The sequence below is a fragment of the Danio aesculapii genome, chromosome 21, assembly GCF_903798145.1.
Source record: "Danio aesculapii chromosome 21, fDanAes4.1, whole genome shotgun sequence".
In the NCBI taxonomy this organism is placed as follows: domain Eukaryota; kingdom Metazoa; phylum Chordata; class Actinopteri; order Cypriniformes; family Danionidae; genus Danio; species Danio aesculapii.
This window is the reverse complement of record NC_079455.1, coordinates 18,381,712-18,405,705: the sequence shown is the minus strand read 5'-3', so window position 1 is coordinate 18,405,705 and position 23,994 is coordinate 18,381,712. Positions and strand designations below refer to the sequence as shown.

Here is a 23,994-nt window from a genome sequence, read left to right as displayed (position 1 = left end):
CATTGAATTTTTTTTTCTAGGTCTGAATGGGCAACTCATTGTGGTTTATGTAGTTGTCAATGTCTGAGGGAGCTGAATTTTAACGTTTTTTATTTGCAAACTGGCTTTACTGCCATGATCTTTGTATTTTCTTGTAACTTCAATAAACGATGCGTAAATCATATAATTGTCTGTTCTTGTTTCTTTTTACGTGTTCTGTTCAGTTGAATTGATCTCAATATAGTTGATTTAAAATCTCAATTTTACAACCAAGACACTTAGAATTGATTGAAATTGTTGGTATGATTTTAGTTATTCCCATTGACTGCTTTTGTGTACCTTGAACTTAACACTGCTCATTCTGTACGGTTTGTCAATCCCGCCCATCACCTTTTAAGAAAAGAAGTTGTGACCAAATACTGCAGCGGTCAGTCGCTCAAATTGGGTGCCGTTACTTGTAGAGTTGGAGCTGCAGCTGTCCGCTCATCGGCCGGTGGGAGCTGTAACCGCAGGCAGGGTCTCTGTCTTCTCTCCAAACCCGCACGGGATTCTGTATGTTGAATTAAGAGGTCAATAATAAGGTTGTGTAGGTTGAGGGGATACCAAGCACCCCAGGGAAGACGGCAACATGACAGCGGTTGAATCGCAAGTGCAGTACGGGTCTTACATGATGACCGCGACTGAGGAATACATGATCCAAGAGGACGACTGGGACCGAGACCTGTTCCTGGACCCGGCCTGGGAGAAGCAGCAGAGGAAGGTACAAACTTAACTTAAACGGTGAATTTAATGAATCATTACATATACACAAACAAACTACACTTATTCCGTAATGTATTTTATACTCAACTGTGTGTGACCGTGAGGAGTGAACGATTGAATGATCCTGTCATGTATCGCTCAGTAAGAAATGCCAATCAGCTGTCACCTCGTTGATTTAAACAACGCAATTTATGGAATAAATCGGTTGGCAAAAATGTATTTTAGCAAAATCACATTAATATAAATGATAGTAGTAGTCAATATAGTGCTGTAAACGTATACCTGTAGTATTTGTTTGAAGATTTAAATGAGGAAAAAGTGATTGATTTCATGTTATAATGTATTTTATTTATGTAAAGTCAGTTACCCATTCACGAAGGTCATTTGGAAAAAACGGACAGCCTAACTCCGACTTAAGAAAATTATTTCTACAAATTGCATTATGATCTTTTGTAGCAAGTCACGTCAGATTACCTAGAAGTATAAATTATACACATAACATACACATAACATAGTTTTCTATCATATTTTGTGTGGTGAGGGTCTAACAAATGAAATTTATAACATACACAAATTTGTCTTACACCCCCAATCATGTAGCAGTCCAGCAGTCAAGTCAGGTAAAGATTGTTTTAAAACAATTCATTATTTTTGATTTCTTCTTCTTTTTTTAAAGTTGTGAGTTCATTTAAGACAACAAATCATTTAAAATGTAGAGATTTTATTAAGATAAAACACGAAAAAGGAGATCCAGTAACATAAGAAAAAAAAATACAAAATAAATCAATTTTAAAAATGTATAAAACTACAAATGGTTTCATTTTAGGACTGTTGGGCCCCCCAAATCACTAAATCCGGCCCTGCTTGGGAGCAATAAGTGCAACACTTTCCAGTGGTCATTCTAGCTATTTTTAACTTTAGGCCTTCTTGCAAACTGATTTTCTTACCATATTATTTTAATGCCTTGTCTTCAAGATATACTTTTACATTTAAGGGAATGGACTGACAAAATATTTAGGAAATAGGACCTACCCCTTTAACTTCCACTTTAAGATTTATTCATTAGTTATTTGTAAAATTGTTATTCTGAACCTAAGCAAGTTTAGAGGTTTTTTTTTAATGATAATTATGGACAACAGTTTAACTAGGCAGTTACGATGCCATGCAATAAAGCCATTTAACTTTTGATTTAAAGTTTTATAATTCAGAATTATTATAAATGATCTCCCAGATTTAGACACGTTGATTGCAAATCAGTTGAACTGACAGTTAAGTGGTTATTCTTTCTATAAATGGTTAACGCAGAACTGTTTTAACACATAAAAACTAAATTAACCACAGCATGATTCTAAACATGTTAAAATATAGCAATCACATACTATTTCCATGTGATCTTTTACTTAAAACTACACATGCATGTTATAAGTATGATTGATGCAGCTATAATGCATTAGACGAAACTTCACCAAAGTGACAGTAGCAGCTGAGCAGAAAAGGTGACAGTGAGTTAGAGAGGAGAGTCCTTGTTCAGAATGGCGGAAGTGGTTAAGCAGGACTCAGAGATGCAAATAGATTCGACAACTAAAAATACGGCCCCCATCCTGTCCCCTTAACCCATTAATCCAAGTCGTTTGTTTATCGTCATCTGTTGATTCGAGTTAAATGACTGGTAGTACATGTTGAGAGGTGTTTATTAATAAGGATTTAGAATTTAGCACTACAGATGATTTATTTCCCCTTGGTTGCCCAAACAACTGTTTTTTCTTTCTTGCAAAGTACACTCATGCTGCCAGTTAACATGGTTCTTACCCTTTAAAATAATGGAGGTGAAGCAATTTCATTTAATTTTTTTTATTCTGGTTGTTGCAGCATTGTTCATATTTTGACATCTAAATATAAATATGAAGCCTTGGCATGACAGATTCTATTGGCATATATTCAGGAAAAAACTTTGTAAAGCTTCATAAAATACATGGGATGTTTCAATTCCATCTTTATAATGGAGAAAGGTTCTTTAGCTTATTAAATTTATCCTGAAAACATGGTTCTTTTAGACAAAAACAACAACCTTTTGGAAGCTTTATTTAAAATTAAGTGCATGTGGAAAATACAGAAGTCAACATTTGAAATGGATCAACCTGTCATCAAAGTTGTCCTAAAATTATTCAACAACAATTTTTGTCTTAAGACAATTTTAAAAAAAACATTTTTAATCAACATCAAATATTGACTACTGTGTATATATATATGTCATAGCCCTGAATTGAGAATTTGTACTTTTTATTTTAGTAACTTTACTAAATTGGGGTTTTATTTTTCTTAATATTTCTTTTAATTTAATTAGATTAGTTTAATCTCAATCTAATGTTAAATGTTTTGAGTTTTAGCACATTTTTAAAAGGATATTTTAAACTAAATATCTAGGATTTTTAATATTCTTGTCAAAATATTTTTGTCATTCTAGGTACTTTGCTGTTAAAGCTGGGCTCTCAAAGCTTAAACCGCCCAACCTCACGGATATTTTTTAAATATAGAAAAATATTTTAAAGGCAGCAAAACCCCAAATCCCTCCACTAAACCAAGCCATCATTGAGGGATGAGGTCATACAAAATTCATAAAAACTAGGGATTGTGCTGGCTTGAACACAAACTTGAGTGTTTTTTTTTTTAATGTTTTTTTTAATATAATTCGGACCATACAGAACTATCATGCACCACAGTTCTCTATAAAGGCCTAAGTGCCAATTCATCTTCCATTCATTTAACCAATTTATCTTATTCCTTTCAGGCACAACCTTTTGTTCATAGCATCCTTGCATTGCTATTTTAGTCTCTTATCATTTGCTAGTATATTATAGGAAATTAGATTGAGACTGCATCAGTAAAGTACTGCATGATTGAAATGTGTGCTGTTATGGAGTGTGCCACTAAGTTTTGATACAGAGAGGTGAAAGATTCTTGTTTAATTTCAATTATGATTCCCTTAAACCCTCAGAAGCTACTTTCTGCCTTGCGTTTTTCTTCAAAGTCATTATCTTAATAAAAAATTAACCCAATTCTGAGTGAATGGTATGTTACTTAATTTCACAGTTTTCCCTAAACAATTGTGGTGGGAAAACAACAAAACCTTGATTTACTCAATTTTCTCTGAGTCGAGCAAGTTAGTGGAAAAATCCAAATGTATTTTAGGTAATACTTTACAATAAGGTTTCTTTTAGAAATACAAATTTGGTATTACATTTTAAAAATATAAAATGAACAAACCCAGCCATACGAAATAAAAACTTTTATGTTTTCAATTTCAGTTAAAACTGTAAAATAAATCAATAAAATAACCCAGTGGATGGGTTTGTTTATGCTAGCGTATGTATCAAATATATTGCTCATTATCAGTAAGTGTGCTATCAGCCTGATTATCAGGGTCTAATTGTAAATATATTACATTTATTTTCATTTTTAATAACAAGCACTAATGGCTAGTGCAGAACCTGTGGGTTTCAGATAGGTGTGCACATTCTTCAGGCACACGGTAGGGGTGTGGAAGGGGGTGGAGGTGGGAAAACGGGGGGTCATGAGTACGATCGAATGGCAGTTGCTATTCCAGAAGAGGTGTCCTTGTAAGGGAGCTTCTATAAACTACCTAGTGAACGTTGGGGGTGAGAAGTGGTAGTTCTCTGTAAGAGACCAGGTCAGCCAGGTAAACTTATTTCAGGCTGATAGGATTATAATAAAAATGGGTTGCAGGTCAATCCCAACTTGAGCAGCTGATTTTCTTTTTAACAGACTTAAAAATTAACAGTACAAGAGGATTTTATCATAGAAGAATGAATTTTTAGAACGTTGAACAACTATTTGAATTTTTGAACTGAATTTAATTTCTAAAGAAGTATTGAATACTTTAAAGATCCTTTTGTGCAAATGATTTTAAAGATTCTTAATGGTTTGCAAAAAAAGAGGAAAAATTAGATTCCTCAGTGTGCCTTTTTTTGACTGCATACCATTTTACTCATCTGAAAAATGAGTGAAATGTAACTAAAGCATTGCATGTAAATCAAATGCAATGGCATACCTATAGGTTCTAGCTTTAAACGGCAGGCTATTAAATGTTCAGTATCACGTTACTCAGAATCCTGTGTTCAGCCCTTTCACCTGAATCTGCTGTAGCTCACCATACACTTTCTCAACGCAACATTTATTTGCTGCAAAACCATAAGAAAAAATCACCATCTTCAGTGGTGATATTGCTTTGCAGCCAGGTAATGATTCCTTCTGAGAAAAGTGAAACGAGAGAAAAACATTTGACTTAATTTTAAATTCAGATATACTGTAGCTAAGACAACATTTTGTTTTCTCATACTAGGATACACTAAACCAGTAGGTGGATAATATGTCAAATTAGTTTTCTAAAATAAATGTAAAAGTTATTGCATTTATAAAAATTAAAATGACTTCCAAAAATGACTAAAGTTTAGTGTTATTCTAATAATAAAACCAAATTCAAAATATTATTTCCTTTGTGTTCTTCATCATCATCTTTACCATCAATAGCTGCTAATATCCTGATAATTGATACTCATTTCACCAATCCTATTTGGGATATTTGACTGTATACTTACAGTAACAGCACATTTCACAATCTTATAATTTATAGGTGACTTTAAAGTGTATTTTGTTGCTGCATTTAACACTACTTTACATAGTACATCCATACACATGCAGTAAAAAGGTTTTACTGTTTTATTACTCTTTCAAATTGCATTATGCGAACTTGATCTCCTCTCAGACAAATTTTGAATGTGAAAGATTAGCTATAAGTAGTTTTTATTGGATTATAGTACACTGTAAAACCCAAAAAGTTAAGGTAACTCAAACTATTTGGGGAAACCGATTGCAACAAACCATTTGAGTTCAAAAACAAATCCCAATGAGTACTGTGAACTTAATCCATTTCAGTAAATGAAGCAATTTGAGCACAGTAAAACCCAATAAATGAAGAGAACTCAAACCAACCGAGTACTGTAAAACTCAATAAGTTAAGACAACTCAAACCATTTGCGTTAAAAAAACTAATCTATATGAGTATTGTGAACTTACTCAATTTAAGTTGAAGTAATGAGGTATTAATTAACTCATGACCTTCAACACTGAGTTCAAAACTATTTTCAAATGAGTAGAATTAACTTTCAGTAAATTTTGAGTTAACTACACTCAGTTCAGTTGATAAAGTTGACTGTTGGGATTTACAGTGTGGTTTAAGACTATGTTGTGTATATAACAGCTCGTTGCCTGCTTTGTACTGCAATATACATGACCAATCATGACAATGTATTCAAAATCAAACAAAAAGTGCTCAGGGGTAATTTAAATAATATGTCAGTGCTCTTTGGGTAAGGGATTCATCAGAATAAACAGCAAAAGTCAGTCCAAGCCAAGTACCTTTTCTCGAGCAACTAATATATTGTAGCAAACTACTAAAAATATCAATAAAAGTATCTTTGTTAACGTTTTCAGCATTAAAAATGATCAGGGTAGAGATTAGGCTTCTGTAATGCAAAAAAATAAAATAATAAATAAATAAATAAATAAATATATATATATATATATATATATATATATATATATATATATATATATATATATATATATATATGTATATATACACACACACAGTTGAAGTCAGAATTATTAGCCCCCTTTTGATTTTCTTTTCTTTTTTCAATTATTTCCCAAATGATGTTCAACAGAGCAAGGAAATTTTCACAGTATGTCTGATAATATTTTTTCTTCTGGTGAAAGTCTTATTTGTTTTATTTCAGCTAGAATAAAAGCAGTTTTACATTTTTTAAAAACCATTTTAGGAACAAAATTATTAGCCTCTTTAAGCTATATTTTTTCAATAGTCTAGAGAACAAACCATTGTTGACCTTTCACATGTACAATTTACATTTTAAAAATGATTTAAAGGCCATCATTTCAAGGTGGTGTCATCGAGAATTTATGTTATGAGGAAAAGCTCTGCAGCTTTAATCATTTTTCCTGCTGCTGTAAAAGTTTGTCCAAGAGGAATTTACTTGTGTGTTTGCTATCATACAATACAATGCAATATTTATTTTTGAAGTACATTTAAAAACAACCAAAGTTGACCATTTGAGTACTAAAGACTGAGAAGAAAATAAAATATAAAAGCAAACATTTAATAAGTAAAAGCAAATAAAACAGTGATAAAGGAGTATTAAAAGCAAGAGGAAAATAGATAGGTTTTTTAAATGGACTTAAAATGGAAAGTCTATATGTGAATTGGTACACTGTTCCAGAGTTTAGGACCAGCAACTGCAAATGCTCGATCACCTTGTTTTTTTTAAAGCATGTTCTAGGCACGGTGAGTAAATTGAGATTACAAGAAGAGATCATGTTGCATGCTATAACCTAGCAACAGTTTGATCAATTAAAATAATACACTGAAACAAATGATTCATTTGATTTACTCATTTTTTAAGGTAAGTGATTATAAACAATTAAAATGTGCTGAATTTTAACAAACAAAATAATTTTAGTAATGTTCAGCTTAATTTGTTTCAATTCAGCTTATATAAATAGTTTGCCACGGACCATTTTTTTCAGTGTAGTTCACCCAAACATCAATTTTTACTCAGCATTTACTGAGCCTTAAATGTCACAAGTACACAAAATAAATATTTCGAAGAATGTTGGAAACTGCAACCATTGACATCTATATAAGAAAAACAAATACTCAATGGTAACAGGTGTACATCATTCTTCAAAATGTCTTTTTCAAAATACCCAAACAGGTTTGTGACAAATGATGGGTGAGAAATTTATGACATGTTTGAGTTTTTTGGTGAACTATCCCTTTAATAAGAACTATCCCTTTGACTTCACTGCTGGGTTCCACACGATTCCTTCATATTGTCTCAACACAAATCGATTAGGTTAACTTGATTCAGCTCATTTTAAATAAGTAGTTTGAACAACATGCACTCCACTCATGCAGCTTACGGTGAACCGAGTTAGATTATTTTAAAGGTATAAAACTATCCAATATAAAATCAATAGTACATATGCATAAACTGTACATTTTGTATTATTATACAGACAATAAATGTTAAATCTGTATATGAATTCTGCTTTGTGACCATTTAATTTATTTTAAAATATTATATGTAGAGTAGATCAAAAAGAATCTTACAAATGCACTAAATATTCTCTCACTAAATACATAAAATAAAGGCACTAAATACACTGACGTTTGCTGTTTGTGTCAACTACCTATTTATAATGGGCTGAAACAACCAAATTCTTGACTTTTTTTGTGGGGACAACTTAATTATTTCATGTTTAATCCACTTGAATTTATTTTATAAGTTAACTTAACTCCTTCATACTGTCCAAACACAAATTGATTGTGTGGAACCCAGCATTTTTTTACAGTGTAATACAGTAAAAATCATTTTAAACTGTGTCCTGTCTCGCATAGGACAGAAGTCAACAGATTCATTAATGTAGAGCTTTTGCACAAATGCGTGTATGACAGGAACGGCTGGAGTGATGATGTAACACGAGTGCCATTGGATCCAAGGCTAAAATGATGCCTCAGAAATGGAGAAGCGTCTCTGCTGTAGTCATTACTGTACTGTATCTGCCGTCAGAACCTCAGTCCTGATTCAGATTGACAGAATATTTTGAGTCATTCAATTTTGTGACTCTAGTCTGTTTTTTTTAAATTCAGGTCAGTTATGTCGTCATATTTTAATTTCAGTTTATACTTAAAATTTCATGTTTTATTCAGTCACTTGCAGTAGTGATTTCTGAAAATGAAGCAGTTTTGAGTGAAAATGGTTTCTAAGACATTATTTTAATTTTGCAAATGAAAAATATTGGCTCAAAGTGAGTATGCATATTTAAAAAAACATTACATTGACTTAAAGGGTGAATAAATTCAACACTTATGGTAATTTTTTACATTTTAAAAACATTTGTGTCTTGTAATTTGTACATTTTGCTCACATATCAGTAACAGAAATCTTTAGAGATGCAACTTTATACTTAAAAACATTACTTACATTCGAGACTGTACAAATTCATTTGCCAAAATGAATTCTTAGAGGCCAGATTGAACAAATCATTACTAAAGACATAACCAAACAATAACCATTACCAACATGCCAAGTTATTTCTGTACAACCGACATGTTGCTTGACTAAATATTTATACCCCCCTTTACAATGTGGTGAGTTCAAGGACATCCAGGAAAAATTTCATATTCCTGGTGCACATACTTAAGCTGCCACTAAAATAATTCCCCTATTTCATTTCTTAAAATCCATGTTACATCATTCAGTCTAATTTAAAAATAACACAAATAATGGAGTTTATATCTGCATTTATAGCTTATGACAGCTTATAGCTTATATTAAATAAATGCACAAGCTGTAGTGTTTTGTGTGTCTGTTCCAGGAATGCTGTGCTTTCAGCTGTCTGCTGGTGTCTGATGGCTCCCCAATATAGCTTCCTTCACTCCCCTTTTCTGCCTCTCCTCCTGCTTGCATGGGTTGCAGGCTAATTTAGGTGATCTTTGGCAGGGGGGGGGGGGGGGGGGGGGTGATTTGAAGGGTGGCCACCTGCTGCAAAAGAGTCTCCGCTTCCAGCCTTACATCAAATTACGTTGGGCCTTGGCATTTTTCGGTCACCTCACTCGCTCTCTGTCCCCCTCTCTCTTACTCTGGGGCTCTCAGTGAGGCATGGAGACTCAACACTGCTTATAGGTCCAACTCTACGGGTCGTGCAGTTAGAAATGGACCTTTGCTCAAGGCAAAAATGCCACCTCAGATATTTTAAATATGGGGACAAACACCCTCACAATAAATCTTTTTGTGTGCAGCATATGTTGCATTTTATTCTTTTGCAGCTCTTATTTATTGCCATATTTAATCTTAGAAATATAGATTCTTAACTTGTTTTCTACAATAATGGACACTGGCAATGAACACCTCTTTAAATACTTATTTCAAAGCTATGCGTGCACTATTGTGTTTCATTTTAACACAACTTTTCAAATGAAATGATCCATACATGCGTTTTAGAAAATATCTCTTTCTACCCTACCCAACCCCCCCAAAAAGCATGTCTGTGGTCTAAACTAAAACTGATGTTCTGGTTTTCCAAAAGGAGACTTTACCATCTCGATCTCAAGAGGAAAATTAACTAGAAAAGTGGCTAATACAAATTAATTCGTATGAAACTGCTTGACTTTAAAAAGGAGGCATGTCCTCAAATGCCACTCCCAACATGCAAATCATACTAATGTGAACGAATGAGATCATACAAACGAATACGAATTAACTACTAAATCAAACTAAATTAAACTAAATTTCTGTGAGATTGCGTTGGATTTTACAGTGATGCCACAATGTTCTTTAAAACATTTCAGTGAACATTGCCTAAACTACATATTTTTGTGTGAGATTTTCTAATCTAAAGAACCTTTTGTGGAATGAAATGTTTCCATGGATGTTAAAGGTCACATGGCAGTGGTGGGCGAAAACACAAATCAGGCATTTGAAGTCCTCCTTTTCAATATACAAAAGTACTTCGTTATTATTTTGCTTAAATAATAAAACAAAAAATATTTACTGATTAATATTATTTTGCAAGAATCTGGAATTACTAAAACTTGTCATACTCCGATAATCATACTGATAATGAACGTGAAATCCATTTGTAAAATTAGTGATTCATTTACTGAAGACTCACTCTGAACAGATCATTTGAATCCGGGAGTTGTTGACTCACAACCTGATGTCAGTCCAATTCACAAATTAATTGTGCAGTGCAATTTGTGAACCGATTTAATAGATTAGCATAAAATTAAGCTGTTTTTAAGTGTAAAAGTGTATAAGTGTAAGGCTTTTATCAACTGAAATGAGATTTATTGCCAATTGCTCTAATCATAGCTAGCCTCACAGCATGTAGGTAGCTGCAGTATAATAAAATGCAGAGTTTAACTGCACAATGGCTGCTAGAAATGACAACAATGACAACAAGTCAGAAAAGCAGTTCCATGTCCATGTTATTATTTCGATGCGACGATTAAGAAGTGAATGTGCATGGTCAACCATCTTAGTGGGTACTTTGATGTCAAAATGACATAATGTGAATCAATTTGATGTCAATTGACTACCTTGAAGTCAAAACAACATCAAATTGACATCTAAATTTAGCACCAAAAACACATCAAATATAGATTACTTGACTTCCCTGTTATCAATGTTTGATGTTATTTGTTGATGCCAATGTTAGAGGTCAATTTAAGGTCGTTTTGAGATCAAGGTCATTAAAATGCATTGTAGGCATACAAATTCCATTGTTTGTTTGTAATTTTCATAAAGTAAAACTTTTCTTATGTTTTCACGAGTTCACACTTGCAATAGTTTCAGAATAAAGCGTATTTGGCGTGCTGTCCGGGGAGAGGGCTCTGAGCTCGGGGAAGACACTCAAACTTGAGTTATTCCTCTTATCAGGAAACAGAGAGGAATAGGGATTCGAGCGAAGTATCTAGCCCGGCCCCAGAACGCTCCCCCCGGGATTGTAATGCTTAAGAGGTGAGGTGACGGGGTGGTGGAGGGATGCTAAAGTCGTGAGATGCTGCAGGTAAGACAGCTTTGGTATATATAGGGGTTTGGTCAAGAACTGATTAGATAATAGAATAATTGTCAATGACGTATTTGATACTGAAACTTCTGCACGTGCTCCTCCCGAAATTTGTTTATAAAACATCACTTAGTACTTTTTATGTTGTTATTTTAGTGGCCAAAATGCATCAATATATGGATGTAAAACAGATGTCTGCAGCATTTCCAAATGTCATTCCAGGCATAACCATAGCCAAAGCTGTGCATTTTAAGAAAAGGAATGTGACCAATGTGAACAACCTATAGAATACACTACACTACTTCTCAGATATTGGACAACTCGACAATGGCACTGAAATGCCATTCTTCACATCATTTCACAATGTGAGATTGTTTTCACAATCTCTTTCACATCATTTGATGTCAGCTCTAAATTTTTGGAGTTTAAATTGTCTTGGGTTGTTAGATTGTCTACAGCAGTTAGTTTGATGCAAGCATGTGATGGCAAGGAAAAACAGTAAATAAAACTCTGTGTCCATTTAGTACTACTTCTCAGTTTTAAATATATTTGGTTGGAACTCCCAGTTCATTCAGACTTTAAGAAATCTTTCTGCATTTTAAAGTTTCCATAGCTGTTAAACCACCAATTCTAAAAAAAGTACCTAAATTTAAGAGTGTCGATGTTAAAGAACAATTTGGCTGAATTTGACAAAATGGTGTAATCTGACGTCTTACGACTTTGTTACATATTTTCCTCAGACCTTCACTGCTTGGTGCAACTCTCACCTGCGTAAGGCAGGGACACAGATTGAGAATATTGAGGAAGACTTCAGGAATGGACTCAAGCTCATGCTGCTGCTGGAGGTTATCTCAGGTAAGCGTCTTAATTGATCAATGTAGTTCGTGCCCCATATCTGTGATGTGGTTATGTGCTAGATTGACTATCAGGTCTGCATTTGTGAAATGATCATATGTAGAATTAAGAAACCCTTGTTATTAGTGACACTAGTGGCCATTAAATGTGCTGCAGCCTTTCTTGTGCACACATAACATACAATAAAAAAAGTGATTCAATGTCCTAATACGCTCACAGTTTTTTTTGTTCTTTAATGACATATAAAAAAGTTGGGAATACTTTGGCAGCAACATACTGATAACAAATATTCGGACTACTCACACTGCTGAGAGTGACATTTAGATGAATATATAAATATTGTGACACTTTCCTCTCAATACCAAAACTAACACAAGAAAATGACCACAGTGGGAAGCTGTAGTTTAAAAAACATCTGATTATAGTGATAACTCTAAGTTTGCAATTCTACAAACTTGCAATAAATCTACAATTTCCTGTCATTATGTCGACAGGTAAGGTAATTACTATTACAGAGAATTGAATGTTAAGTGTATTTGACACTATAAACCAATGGTCTCAAACTCAATTCTTGGAGGGCCGCAGCTCTGCAGAGTTTAGCTCCAACCACCTCCAACTCACACCTGCTTAATAGTCTCTAGTAGTCTTGAACACCTTGATTAGTTGGGTCAACTGTGGTTGATTAAGATTGGAGCAAAACTGTGCAGAGCTGCGGCCCACCAGGAATCAAGTTTGAGACCTATGCTATAAACTATATAAATCTGACTATGCATTTGAATGACACATTGACTTTAAATCCTGGAATAGAATTTTTTGGTCTTGTCCTGGACATTGTATAAGCAACTGTTTCATGTGTTGAGAATGAGAGTCTATTTTGAGAGCATGCTAACTATTGGTCATGGGTTCATATTCTGCGTGCCCATAATTACACCTTTTGTTTGATACATAGAGCTTCTGACATGCAGCTGACGTAAAGTTAGCTGGGTGTTATTATGTTGTGCTTCCCCGCTTAGTAGCTAAACATGAAGTTAAGGAGCAAGCATTTTTTTGTTTTTAAAAGATGTCTAATAGATGTCTAATAGATGTCTTACATAGTGGTCTTGGCTAAAACATGGCTAAATTTGGGCTATCTAATTGAAAAAATCTAATAGAAGTCTAAGATTATGCCAAAACTAGACTAGTCATCAAATAAACAGAAATGAATGTCTACACATATAAAGTCTATTTATTTTCAAATATATTTTCACTGACAGCCCAAGTTTAGCCTTGTTTTAGCCAAGCTGTCTACGTTTAGATGTCTATTAAACACAACATTGTTTGCTGGGGTATTTCTATACGTGTCTTGTTAAAATAGCTTTTTTTCATTGTCTGTGTGATATCAGGTGAGAGACTCCCTAAACCAGACAAAGGCAAAATGCGTTTTCACAAGATCGCCAATGTAAACAAGGCCCTAGACTTCATTAGCAGCAAGGGAGTCAAGCTGGTGTCCATCGGTGCTGAGGGTGAGACTTAATCTCTTTCTGCTTCGATTTCTCTGATGTTCTTTAATCTGTTTTTCCGTAACTGTATGCTTCTTTCAAGTGAAACTGATTTGTTTTAATGCTCTCCCTTGCAGAGATTGTGGATGGGAATCTGAAAATGACCCTAGGTATGATCTGGACCATCATCCTGCGCTTTGCAATCCAGGACATTTCAGTGGAGGGTGAGAGACTCCAAACATCTGACACATTATCACCTCTGCTGACTATTTAAAGATTCACCCGTTATTTGTTTATGTCACACTAGTTGGTGTAAAAGCTTACTTGAACTTTTATTGACATCTAGTGGTGTACGTGAAGCATCATACAAAAGCAAGTTTTCAGTGCCATTGTAGATGCTGTTAGAATCTGGCGTGTATTAGAAACCTTACTATTGCATAATCAACTTTACTCCAAGCCATCCATTAATAGTATGTCAAATATTCCAAAAGTGGTTTTCCATCTTGGTCTTTTCGACCCACCACTTTTCACATTTTGCATTTATACCTTAATCCAGTGTTTCCCAACCCTGTTCCTGGAGGCACACCAACAGTACATATTTTGTATGTCTCCCCTATCTGACCCATTCGTGTCAGGTTTTGGGGTCTTTTCTAATGTTCTGCTGAGTTGATTCAGGTGTGTTTGATTAGGGAGAGGTTGAAAATGTGTACTGTTGGTTTGCCTTTAGGAACAGGGTTGGGAAACACTGCCTTAATCCACCCAATTCAAATCATCACTGTTTAGCTGAGAGTATCATTAACTGAGCTGAATGTGTCAGGTACTGATGGAGAGGCATAAAAAATGTGTCTTATGGGCTTGAACTGAAAACCAGGGTATTACAGTATTTTGTGTTCTTTTAGGCAAACTGATGTCAAAGTAGTTTGGTAACATGTTATGCAATATTCAACAAAATCACTGAAAACGATGTATAAGTTGTTACATTATATATTTTAGGGTTTTTCAGCTTTATCTGATAGAACAGTATGGAGATAAACAGGATATAAATGGGGAGCAGAGAGAGGAGGAAGGATCAACAAAGGACCTTGTGCCAGGAATTGAACTCGGGTCATCGTGAGCATTGGTGCTATATGTCTGACACTTAACCACAAGACTTAAGGGATCAATTTATTTATATTATTTTAACCTTCAGTTAAATTTGTATACAACTGTTTGAATTGTGCTCAAAGCAGCAGGAGTAATACTGTTGCACTGCTTCCATGAATGGGATGAGAGTAAGATTTTGAAAGTGCACTGGTATCAGGGTTCAGATGAGAGTAAGATTTTGAAAGTGCACTGGTATCGGGGTTCAGATGAGAGTAGGGTTTTAATAGTGCACTGGTATCGGGGTTCAGATGAGAGTAAGATTTTTAATGTGCACTGGTATCGGGGTTCAGATGAGAGTAAGGTTTTAATAGTGCACTGGTATCAGGGTTCAGATGAGAGTAAGGTTTTTAAAGGGCACTGGTATCGGGGTTCAGATGAGAGTAAGGTTTTAATAGTGCACTGGTATCGGGATTCAGATGAGAGTAAGGTTTTGAAAGTGCACTGGTATCGGGTTTCAGATCAGAGTAAGGTTTTGGATGGTGAGTGTACTGGAGGTCAACTAGTAGGAACTGTGCAAGTAAACCTTACTCCCCAGGCTTAAAGAGGCACACTAGCATCTGATGCCAGAGGTTGCAGTCTTTAGCATCCTTGTTAGTGTTCCCTGCTCTCATGCTAAAGCCATTGGTTAAAGTCTAGCTTGAGTGGAGCAAGTAGGACTGAAGGGGTTACACTGGTGTAATGGCACAGATGGGTTGCGGATGAGTGCGGTTTAGGGGGTGAGTGTAAAGGATGCTGCAGTCTTGCAGAATTTTGCCCCAACCTTAATCAAACACACCTGAACAATATAAGGTGTTATTTAGGGTCTGAAACAGTGTCCAAAATTGCTTACTACTTGAGTAGGTACTACAATTGAATTTGAATTAGAATCATTAGAAAAGTATGTTCTATATAGCATAAATGTGCAAAGTATGAATGGTATTCAGACGTACTACATCAGCCATTTGTCATCACAGGGGGCATTGATTCACTCCTATTCACAAATTCTCTCACATGGTATCATGGGATAGTAAAGTGTCCACTGAATGCATACTACAGAATCTTGCTGGAAGTAGTAGGTCATTCGGATACTTCTTGTCTACTTTATTTTGAATACTATGAGTTCTGAGGCTGCTTGACTTGCATTCTGTTTTTCACATACCACAAAGTAGGGAAGTATGTGATTTCGGATGCAGCTTGAGTGGTACTAGTTAGCTACTGGCTAGTGAGTTTCATCAAGGCCAGATCAAAACTCTGCAGCTCTTCAAGACCAAACTAGCAGGAGCTAGGGTTTGGATCCTACTTGGGGCAGGGCAGGTAGAACCATATGGGTTATATTGACAAATGAGCAGAGGAGTAGGAATAGGCAGGCAAGTTTTTCCACAATATTATTTCAAGCCGGATCCCTCGGGTTTAAATTAGCGACTCTATTTCAATGATTATCTTTTGTATTTTGGCAAACCTGTTAAACCTGAGGGGAATTTAGAAAATCCCACAACATTCTTGGACACCTATTTCACAAAATTGTAATTTAAAGGGAAAGGTTTATGCAGTTTATGAATGAGTGTCAGTGAACATCCTATTAATGACTGGAATTCATTAATATACAATTGTCCAGACTGAGGATAAGAGGTGATTGTGAATTTGATGGACCATTTCTTCTTTATTAATAAGTAAAATATTCAGACTTTTCTTTTACATTCATGAAAGATTGATAAAGTCAGATGACAGTGCCTATAAAATAAATCGGGGTAATGTCCAGTGTTTAGATTTTTTTGCAGCTAGTGAAAACATTCAACTGACCTGTTCCTCACAGAGACCTCTGCTAAGGAGGGGTTGTTGCTGTGGTGTCAGAGGAAGACTGCCCCCTACAGGAATGTCAACGTGCAGAACTTCCACATCAGGTGAAATCTTCTTTACTCCTATTGGCCATTAGAGAGAACAGCATGTTGGATTAATATCCCAATATCATACTGTTTAATCATTTACAGCTCTTTTAGTGTGCTTTTTAGTTAAAGCCCATGTCTGCATTACCACATCATGCTTTATATGCTTCTAATCTCTCATGTAGAGCCTCTGCACAGCATTCATTGTTTTGTTAATCGTTTCCACAATTCTTTTCTTGTTCTTTCTCCTTGTGTTCTTCCTTTGTTTGTGGTCTGTGTCTTAGTTGGAAGGATGGCCTGGCACTTTGTGCCCTCATCCACAGACACAGACCTGACCTCATCGACTACTCCAAACTGCGCAAGGTGCCATCACCCCCTTTTAGTTACTCTCGTTCTCTTTTTTTTAGTTTTGTTGAAAAAAATAACATTTTTTCACTTGCATTATAACTGTCATCCTAGAACTGTTGATTACTAACTTAGTCTCTTTGGCTGTGAATGCACTTTATTGCTTCTATTTTCAACTTTCATTTTCTGTTTGGAAAAAAGTCTTGTTTGGTTTGTCTGTTTTATTCATTTATATTATGCAGGAATCAATTGTGGTTTCACATTTTATTACTAATAAAGTAGATTCATAATTTGTGCCTGTTTAATGTTGCAGCTAATGTACTGTAATGTAGTAAATGGCATGTATTATGACCTCTATGTTTGTTCTTGCAGGATGACCCAATTGGCAACCTCAACACTGCTTTTGAGATTGCAGAGAAATTCCTTGACATCCCTAAAATGCTTGATGCAGATGGTATGAGCCCCTGATAAATCCATCGTGATTTCAAGTTTCAGTGTACAAAAAACAGCTTCATGAATTGTTGAATGTTTGTCTCCATATCAGACATTGTGAACACTCCAAAACCCGATGAGAAGGCCATCATGACCTATGTGTCATGTTTCTACCATGCTTTTGCTGGTGCAGAGCAGGTAAGTCGGTTCTTCTGGAGATAAAAATTTGTATAAGAAGGAGAGTCGCTCCTTTTAGAATGTAATTGCCCACCTTGTTTCCCCTTTGTAATCAGTCACACTGTCCTCCAGGCTGAGACAGCAGCTAACAGGATCTGCAAAGTCCTGGCAGTGAACCAGGAAAATGAGAAGCTGATGGAAGAATATGAGAAACTGGCCAGTGAGGTGAGAATACTCATATTCTGTATTGAATGCCCATGCGCATGCTAGTCTTGGTTCTCCCAGTGTTTCTTTCTCATTGCACTTAAACTTTCAAAAATCTTTCTCCTCAGCTTCTGGAGTGGATTCAAAGGACCATTCCTTGGTTAGAGAACCGTGTGGCTGAGCAGACCATGCATGCCATGCAGCAGAAGCTAGAGGATTTTAGGGATTATCGCCGTGTGCATAAGCCACCCAAGGTTCAAGAGAAGTGTCAGCTGGAGATCAACTTCAACACCCTACAGACCAAGCTGAGGCTCAGCAACAGGCCTGCCTTTATGCCCTCTGAGGGCAAAATGGTTTCAGTATGTGCTGCTCCCTTTCTCTTAAAATACATATGGGGTAAATGACCCTGGTTTTCAAGTATCCTACCGACCTGAAAGCATCAACCTGGCTTCCCCTTTTGCAGGATATCGCCAATGCCTGGAAGGGTTTGGAGCAGGTTGAAAAGGGCTATGAAGAGTGGCTGCTTACAGAAATCCGTCGTCTGGAAAGACTGGACCACCTGGCTGAGAAGTTTAGGCAGAAGTCCACCCTACACCAATCATGGACCACTGGTATTGAGTCATTGATTTTACACATGCTTTTGTAATTTGAACTCTACTTTGATGGCTGACAAAGTACCTCTCACTGTGTTTTTGTCGTGCTCAAAACAGGAAAGGAGGAGCTTCTGTCTCAAAAGGACTATGAGACAGCCTCTCTGATGGAGATTCGTGCTTTGATGAGGAAACACGAGGCCTTTGAGAGTGACTTGGCTGCTCACCAGGACAGAGTAGAGCAGATCGCTGCCATTGCACAGGAACTCAAGTAAGATTTACCTTACCGCCTCTGCAATAATGAAAAGACTCTCACAGAGCTTACAGTAATGGTTACAATAATAATGATGACAAAGCCAATTTGTTCTTTAGTGAATTGGACTTTTATGATGCTGCCACCATTAATGCCCAATGCCAGGGCATCTGTGACCAGTGGGACAATCTGGGCACTCTGACTCAGAAAAGAAGAGAATCACTGGAGGTATGAGTTTGTACGATCAAACTCTTGCATGTTATGTAACTACCGTCCTCCTCAGTTGCCTCTTGAATTGACAATTCAAGTGTGAATAAATATGGTGTTTGCAGTTTTTAAACAATGCAGTCTTGTTGTGATCTTTGTTATAGCGTGTGGAGAAGCTTTGGGAGACAATTGACCAGTTGTATTTGGAGTTTGCCAAGAGGGCAGCACCCTTTAACAACTGGATGGATGGAGCTATGGAAGATCTGCAGGACATGTTCATTGTGCACAGTATTGAGGAGATTCAGGTAATAACAGGCACCAAATACTCATCCTCTTCAGTGAAATTTTATACTGTCTATAACTAAGTAATAAAGGTTAATGTGATTTTCCCCAAATAGGAGATGTTGCAGGATCAGCATCTGATCCTGAAACAACAATCCAATCAACCAATCACATTTAAGGGACAAGTTTACAGTTTATGCTACTTTTAGGCTTACATTTATGCTTATGTTCTTCTACGTCATTGTTATTCAAGTATTAATCCCCTTTGATTTTATGAATAATTTATAATTATGGTTAGGTTTAGGGGTAGGAATTAGGTATAGATTACATTTTTGATGGGGAATGATGTTCCAGGATCAACATAGATGTTAATCCAGGAAAAGATTGTACTTGGCAAAATCACACCCACTGAGTGATAACTGTCTTAACATTTTGTTCTTTGCTTCTATTGTCAACATCAGAGTTTGATCACAGCCCATGACCAATTCAAGGCAACCCTACCAGAAGCTGATAAGGAGCGCATGGCCATCATGGGCATTCATAGTGAGGTCCTGAAAATAGCTCAGACTTATGGGATCAAGATAGTGAGTGAGAATCCCTACACCGTGCTCTCTCATCAGAATATCGTCAATAAATGGGAAGCTGTGAGTACTTTACTATCTTTTTTAGCATTTAGCAAAAATATGTTTCTAGCTTTTTTGATGAAAAATTTTGCTCCCTTCCAAACAACAGGTGAAGCAACTGGTCCCAATGCGTGACCAGATGTTGCAGGAAGAAGTAGCCAGACAGCAGTCCAATGAGAGGCTGAGGCGCCAATTTGCTGCTCAGGCCAATATCATTGGACCCTGGATTCAAACCAAGATGGAGGTGTTTCACCACACCCCTCAATAATACTTAAAGTAGCTAATAGTGTGGGAATTGGAAAACTGACCTAAAATATCCTTCCTTGCTGTTAACAGGAGATCAGCCATGTGTCTATTGATATTGCCGGTTCCCTTGAAGAACAGATGAGCAATCTGAAAACATATGAACAGAATATTATTAATTACAAATCCAACATTGACAAACTGGAGGGTGACCACCAGCTTAGCCAGGAGGGACTTATCTTTGACAACAAGCACACCAACTACACTATGGAGGTACTGGCTGCTTTCTTTATAAAATTTACAATTTTAGATCTCAGGTGGGATTTGGTAAGGCGACTTACACAATTAGATATTTCTCACAATTCATTTAAGGCATATTTAAAATTTTTGTCTATTTTAGCATGTCCGTGTGGGATGGGAGCAGCTCCTCACCACCATCGCTCGCACAATCAATGAGGTTGAGAACCAGATCCTGACCCGTGATGCCAAGGGCATCAGCCAGGAGCAGCTGAATGAGTTCAGGGCCTCATTCAACCACTTTGACAGGGTTTGCAACAAAATTTTTGGTTTCATCACTGAAAAAAACACCTTTATGAAATGCTATCCTAAGAATAACCTTAATTTTTTTATATTTGCAGAAGAGAAATGGCATGATGGATCCAGATGACTTCCGTGCTTGCCTGATTTCTATGGGTTATGATCTGGTGAGGGCATCTGGTCACCAATGCTGTGTAGTAATGAATTATATGTACTTTGGATTATGTAATCATATTCCAAAAGTCAACTTCTTGTAATTAGAGTAAACTACTTTTTAAAATGATTGTAATCAATTACCTATTTATGGATTATGTAATTAAATATTTGTTCAGTTTTAGTAAGAGTTCATCGATTCACCAAACATTTCTCCTTTTTTAATGTTTATATTTTTCAGAAAAAATCCTGTTGCTAATATACATTGTGATTGTGATTCTTCTGCAAATTATAAGACATTGATTCTGTCACATGCACTTCTGTACTTTTTTTTAGATGAAATATTTAATGTAGCAGTGATATTGGTGTGAATTCCACATTCATTTTTAATATTGATTTAGCAATGTTGCCATTTTCAAAATTTACTTCATTTGAAAGAAATGTTTTAAAATCATAAGACATGATCTTTAGCCATTATTACTTTCAGCAAATAATATCAGTGTATTTTGAAGTATTAACCGTCTATAACTTACACTTTAATGAGCAGAGTTGAGACTCTTGTAGGTGATAAAGAATAGAATATACTTTTTTTTCTGGAATTGGTAAAAATAGTATTACATTATTCTGCTTCAATATATTTGACATCAAATGAGGGCTATCACAAAAGTAATCCTTAGATGACAAGAGTTATCTAAGGCATATTAGGACTACGAATTTCTCATGTCATTTGTAACCAGTAACTGCCTTTTTTGTTTACAGTAACCCAAAACAACCATGAAACAAAATCTATTTTTTTGAATACTTTTTTCAGGGTGAAGTAGAATTTGCACGCATTATGACTCTGGTGGACCCCAACAACACAGGAGTTGTCACCTTCCAGGCCTTCATTGACTTCATGACCAGAGAGACAGCTGAGACAGACACCGCTGAACAGGTCATGGCCTCCTTCAAGATTCTGGCTTCTGACAAGGTAATTCTGATAACTAAGAAACAACAAAAAAACCTTAAGGAGAATTCGGCAGATATGACTCTGGTTATATTTGCACTGATGATCTACTTCATTCTGCAGGCGTACATTACAGTGGAGGAGCTGAGAAGGGAACTGCCACCAGAACAAGCCGAATACTGTATCAGCCGCATGACCAAGTACATGGGTGGCGATGCTCCTCTAGGCGCCCTTGATTATATCTCCTTCTCCAGTGCTCTGTATGGAGAAAGTGACTTGTAGAGCCCTTCTTGTTACCCAACATCCCCTAAACCTTTTCCCTAAATTGATGAAACCTTAAAAGCATCTAACTCCAAGAACAATGTCAAGATGTAAAGAACGGCTTTACTGCAGCAATCTGACACCGATTTATATTCAGTGAATTACTTTGATGATTGACACCTATCAATTGCTGTCTGATCTGTGTTAGTGGGTCATCTCTTGTGTTGTGTAAAGCGGTCTCACAAGCCAATTGGAGATTGAAGAGGGCAAGTCCCTAGCAGTATCATTAGTCAAAGTGACATCTGCACTCCTTTCATACAAATGGCTTAACTATTGGAGGAAGAAAAATAAATGATCTTAAAGAATATAACCTTTTGTGTATTTTGTTGTTTAAACATGCATAAGCATAATACATCAATATTAAGTGCTTAGAGTGTTTCAGTCGTCCGTGGAGTCCTTAAGTCAGTGTTTCCCAACCCTGTTCCTGAAGGCACACCAACAGTACACATTTTCAACCTCTCCCTAATCAAACACACCTGAATCAACTTATCATAACATCAGAAGAGAGTCCAACACCTGAAGTTAATGGGTCAGAAAAGGGAAACATCCAAAATATGTACTGTTGGTGTGCCTCCAGGAACAGGGTTGGGAAACACCTCCTTAAGTAATCACCTAGTATGTAACAGGGTTCCCACACTTTCATCAACAGCAGATTCAAGGACTTTTTAAAGCACCATTCATTTTAAATCAAGCACCTTTGTAATTCAAAGCCCAGCATATGTAGTTCATTCATAATTCAAAGCCCAGCATATGTGCTTAACATTTCAACATAATTTAACATTTACATTTAAAATGTCAGAGTAATATTCAGAAATTGACTGTTTAAAATAAGACATGTTCAACTTTAATAAAATTTGTTGAATACTGGTGATATTCAAATGCGGTTTCTGAAATATTGATAAAATGTGACTTATTTGCCAGTGTTATTGTACAAGATTTAAATTCATGAATTAACTTTTTTTGTCTCAATAGAATTGTTGAAATAAAACTATTAACAAATTTAATTCGAGCACTTTCAAGGTCCTATGTTTGTTTTTAAGTAGTTTCCAGGCCTTGAATCATTCAAGGGGGCCTTGAAATTCAAGGGGCTCTATCATACACCGACCGCAATAAGGAGCAAGACATGTTTGGCACGATTTGTTGCCATTTTCAGACCAGCGCAACACAAACCCGTTTTGTGCCACGTTGTTTAAATAGTAAATCCATTTGTCCACTTTGTGAACTCATGGGTGTGCCAGTCTTGAAAGGATGTCCGTTAAGGCGCATTGTTATTTTTAGGAACTAAAAAAGACTGCACCATTGACCAACTGAAAGTACAGCAATGTGCAGCAATACACAAATATATCTACAAATGTTCTACAAAATCTCATTTTAAATCTACAAAATTTAAAAATTATTATTTTCAACATGAATTCAAAAACCACTACTTACATGCGTTCTTCATTCGGGGTGGGGGGGAATTCAGTTTAATTATGAGTTTGCGTTTGTATAATGTTATCATTTGTATTATTTATTATATGCATATTTATAATTGTTTTAATAAAAAAAAAAGAGTTTAGATTTGTCCACCTGTTGGGTTTAAGATGCGACTGATTGGTTTAATGCACTTTCTGCTCAAAACACACCCATAACACATTAAGAGAATAAGCACAACCCTGTTAGACCATGCAAATTGGCTCAAACTGTATTTTTCCATCCTTAAAACAACTTTTGCACCGTGCGATTTAGACTTTGCACATAGATCACTCAAATAAAGCCCAAGTACTTTTAAGAAGCGTGGGAATCCTCATGTAAAAACTATGAAAATTTATTTAACCCACAAACTCTCACACTGCAACTTTATTTTATTTCAATCTTAACTGAGGCTTCTGCAATTACCCACAGGTCAAAGTAAAATAATTACATGAAGCAGTTCTTATACATTTATTTTTTAT

The 23,994-nt window shown here is 35.8% G+C and overlaps 1 protein-coding gene across 1 annotated transcript; it reads left to right on the top strand.

The window, feature by feature from the left end:
- Positions 1-413: 413 nt before the first annotated feature.
- actn3a (actinin alpha 3a) lies at positions 414-22,370 on the top strand. Its single transcript, XM_056447162.1, has 21 exons — positions 414-739; positions 12,150-12,264; positions 13,647-13,766; positions 13,880-13,966; positions 16,678-16,765; positions 17,032-17,110; positions 17,465-17,546; positions 17,637-17,722; positions 17,834-17,926; positions 18,034-18,264; positions 18,369-18,516; positions 18,616-18,766; positions 18,868-18,976; positions 19,120-19,260; positions 19,699-19,881; positions 19,970-20,104; positions 20,197-20,376; positions 20,504-20,650; positions 20,742-20,807; positions 21,605-21,763; positions 21,863-22,370. The coding sequence occupies exons 1-21, from the start codon at positions 608-610 to the stop codon at positions 22,019-22,021; spliced, it is 2,691 nt and encodes an 896-aa protein (XP_056303137.1). The 5' UTR covers positions 414-607; the 3' UTR covers positions 22,022-22,370.
- Positions 22,371-23,994: the final 1,624 nt, after the last annotated feature.